The sequence below is a fragment of the Myotis brandtii genome, unplaced genomic scaffold, assembly GCF_000412655.1.
Source record: "Myotis brandtii unplaced genomic scaffold, ASM41265v1 scaffold62, whole genome shotgun sequence".
NCBI classification, from domain to species: domain Eukaryota; kingdom Metazoa; phylum Chordata; class Mammalia; order Chiroptera; family Vespertilionidae; genus Myotis; species Myotis brandtii.
Window position 1 is genome coordinate 2737908 of NW_005370366.1, and position 1351 is coordinate 2739258.

At 46.0% G+C, this 1351-nt stretch overlaps 1 protein-coding gene across 1 annotated transcript in view; it reads left to right on the top strand.

Annotated features, from left to right (window-relative positions):
* The first annotated feature begins 6 nt into the window (after positions 1 to 6).
* PARP4 (poly (ADP-ribose) polymerase family, member 4) overlaps positions 7 to 1351 on the top strand; it is a 122002-nt gene continuing 120657 nt past the window's right edge. Inside the window, exon 1 of the mRNA XM_005880019.2 lies at positions 7 to 137. Within this exon, the coding sequence (XP_005880081.1) occupies positions 118 to 137 (20 nt within the window). The 5' untranslated portion in view covers positions 7 to 117. The remainder of the gene's footprint in view (positions 138 to 1351) is intronic.

Here is a 1351-nt window from a genome sequence, read left to right on the forward strand (position 1 = left end):
GGAAGGAGCCGGTCGCGCCGGGGCCCTGCGTTTCTTGTTTCCGACGTGCCAAAGGGCATGTCTGTCTTCTGAAAGTTGGGTTACAAAGCAAACTTTTGCAAAAAGTCCAGGATTTTGATGGATAATCAAGGAACACCGTGAGTAATTGGGAAAACCGTGCGTGATAGGAACATTTACTGTCAGTTGAAGTTCAAAGTCGAAACCTGGAAATGAGTTTAATGATTCCTTCCGGGGCTGAGTGTTAACTCTCAGTCTCTAGAAAAGCAGGGCGCGGCCCAGAGTTCAGCCTTAGGCTCTGGGTTGCAAAATGACAGTAAACATGAAGATCTGTAAAATGTGGCGCTAGAATAAAGAAGTTCACCCGAATGTGTGCGTGTTGCAGATCCTTTCCGTGCGCTGACTTGATCTTGTATTCAGTGAGCACCAGTTAGTTCGGGTCTATGTGCTCAGAGCTGTGACAGGCCTCTGGAGGTGGAGCAGCACCAGAGTGGGGGGCCTCTCTTCTCAGGGGTTCAATAGTCCCATTAGGAAGGTGCAGAGTTGATGCCATTTGAGTCCAAATATGCAAATAGTGTCAGAGGATATTCGGTAATCCTTGGTTTTAATGGATGCGGGAGTTTTTAGTAAGCAAGCGTTTATTGAATGCCTACTGTGTGCCCTAGAGTCTAGGTAAAAATCAACAAAGCCCAGCCCTCGCATGGGATCTATTCTACTGGAGAAACTAAAAGTGTTAAGAGTGGTTATGAGGATGTGTGTGACTACAGCTGCCCCCGGGGGCCATGGGGAGGCTACAGCCTGTCCTGGATCAGAGCTAAGGGTTCCAGGGAGGCTCCCAACTGCACTCACAGTTTCTGGATAAAGTGGCCAGAATTTGTGAGAGAGAGGCTGAAAGTTTCCCAGGACTTAAATATAAAAGTCCATGGTTTCACTATCACATGATGTTAATTTTTAATTAGAAATTAATGCATATATATATATATATATATATATTCTCAACCAAGGATATTAATCCTCACCCGAAGGTATTCTTTCTATTGATTTTTGTTTTGTTTTGTTTTAGAAAGAGTGGAAGGGAGGGAGGAAGGAAGGGAGGGAGAGAGAGAAACATCAATGTGAGAGAGATACATCAACTGGTTGCCTCCCACAGGAGCCCCAACTGGGGCGGGGATTGAACCTGCAACCTAGGTATGTGCTCTTGACTGGGAACTGAACCCTCAATCCTTCCATGCGTGGGCTGACGCTCCAGCCACTGAGCCAAACCACACTGGCCAGGGCACTTCTATATATTCTTTATTTATTGATTGATTTAAGGGGGAGAGAGAGAGAGAGAGAGAGAGAGAGAGAGAGATCA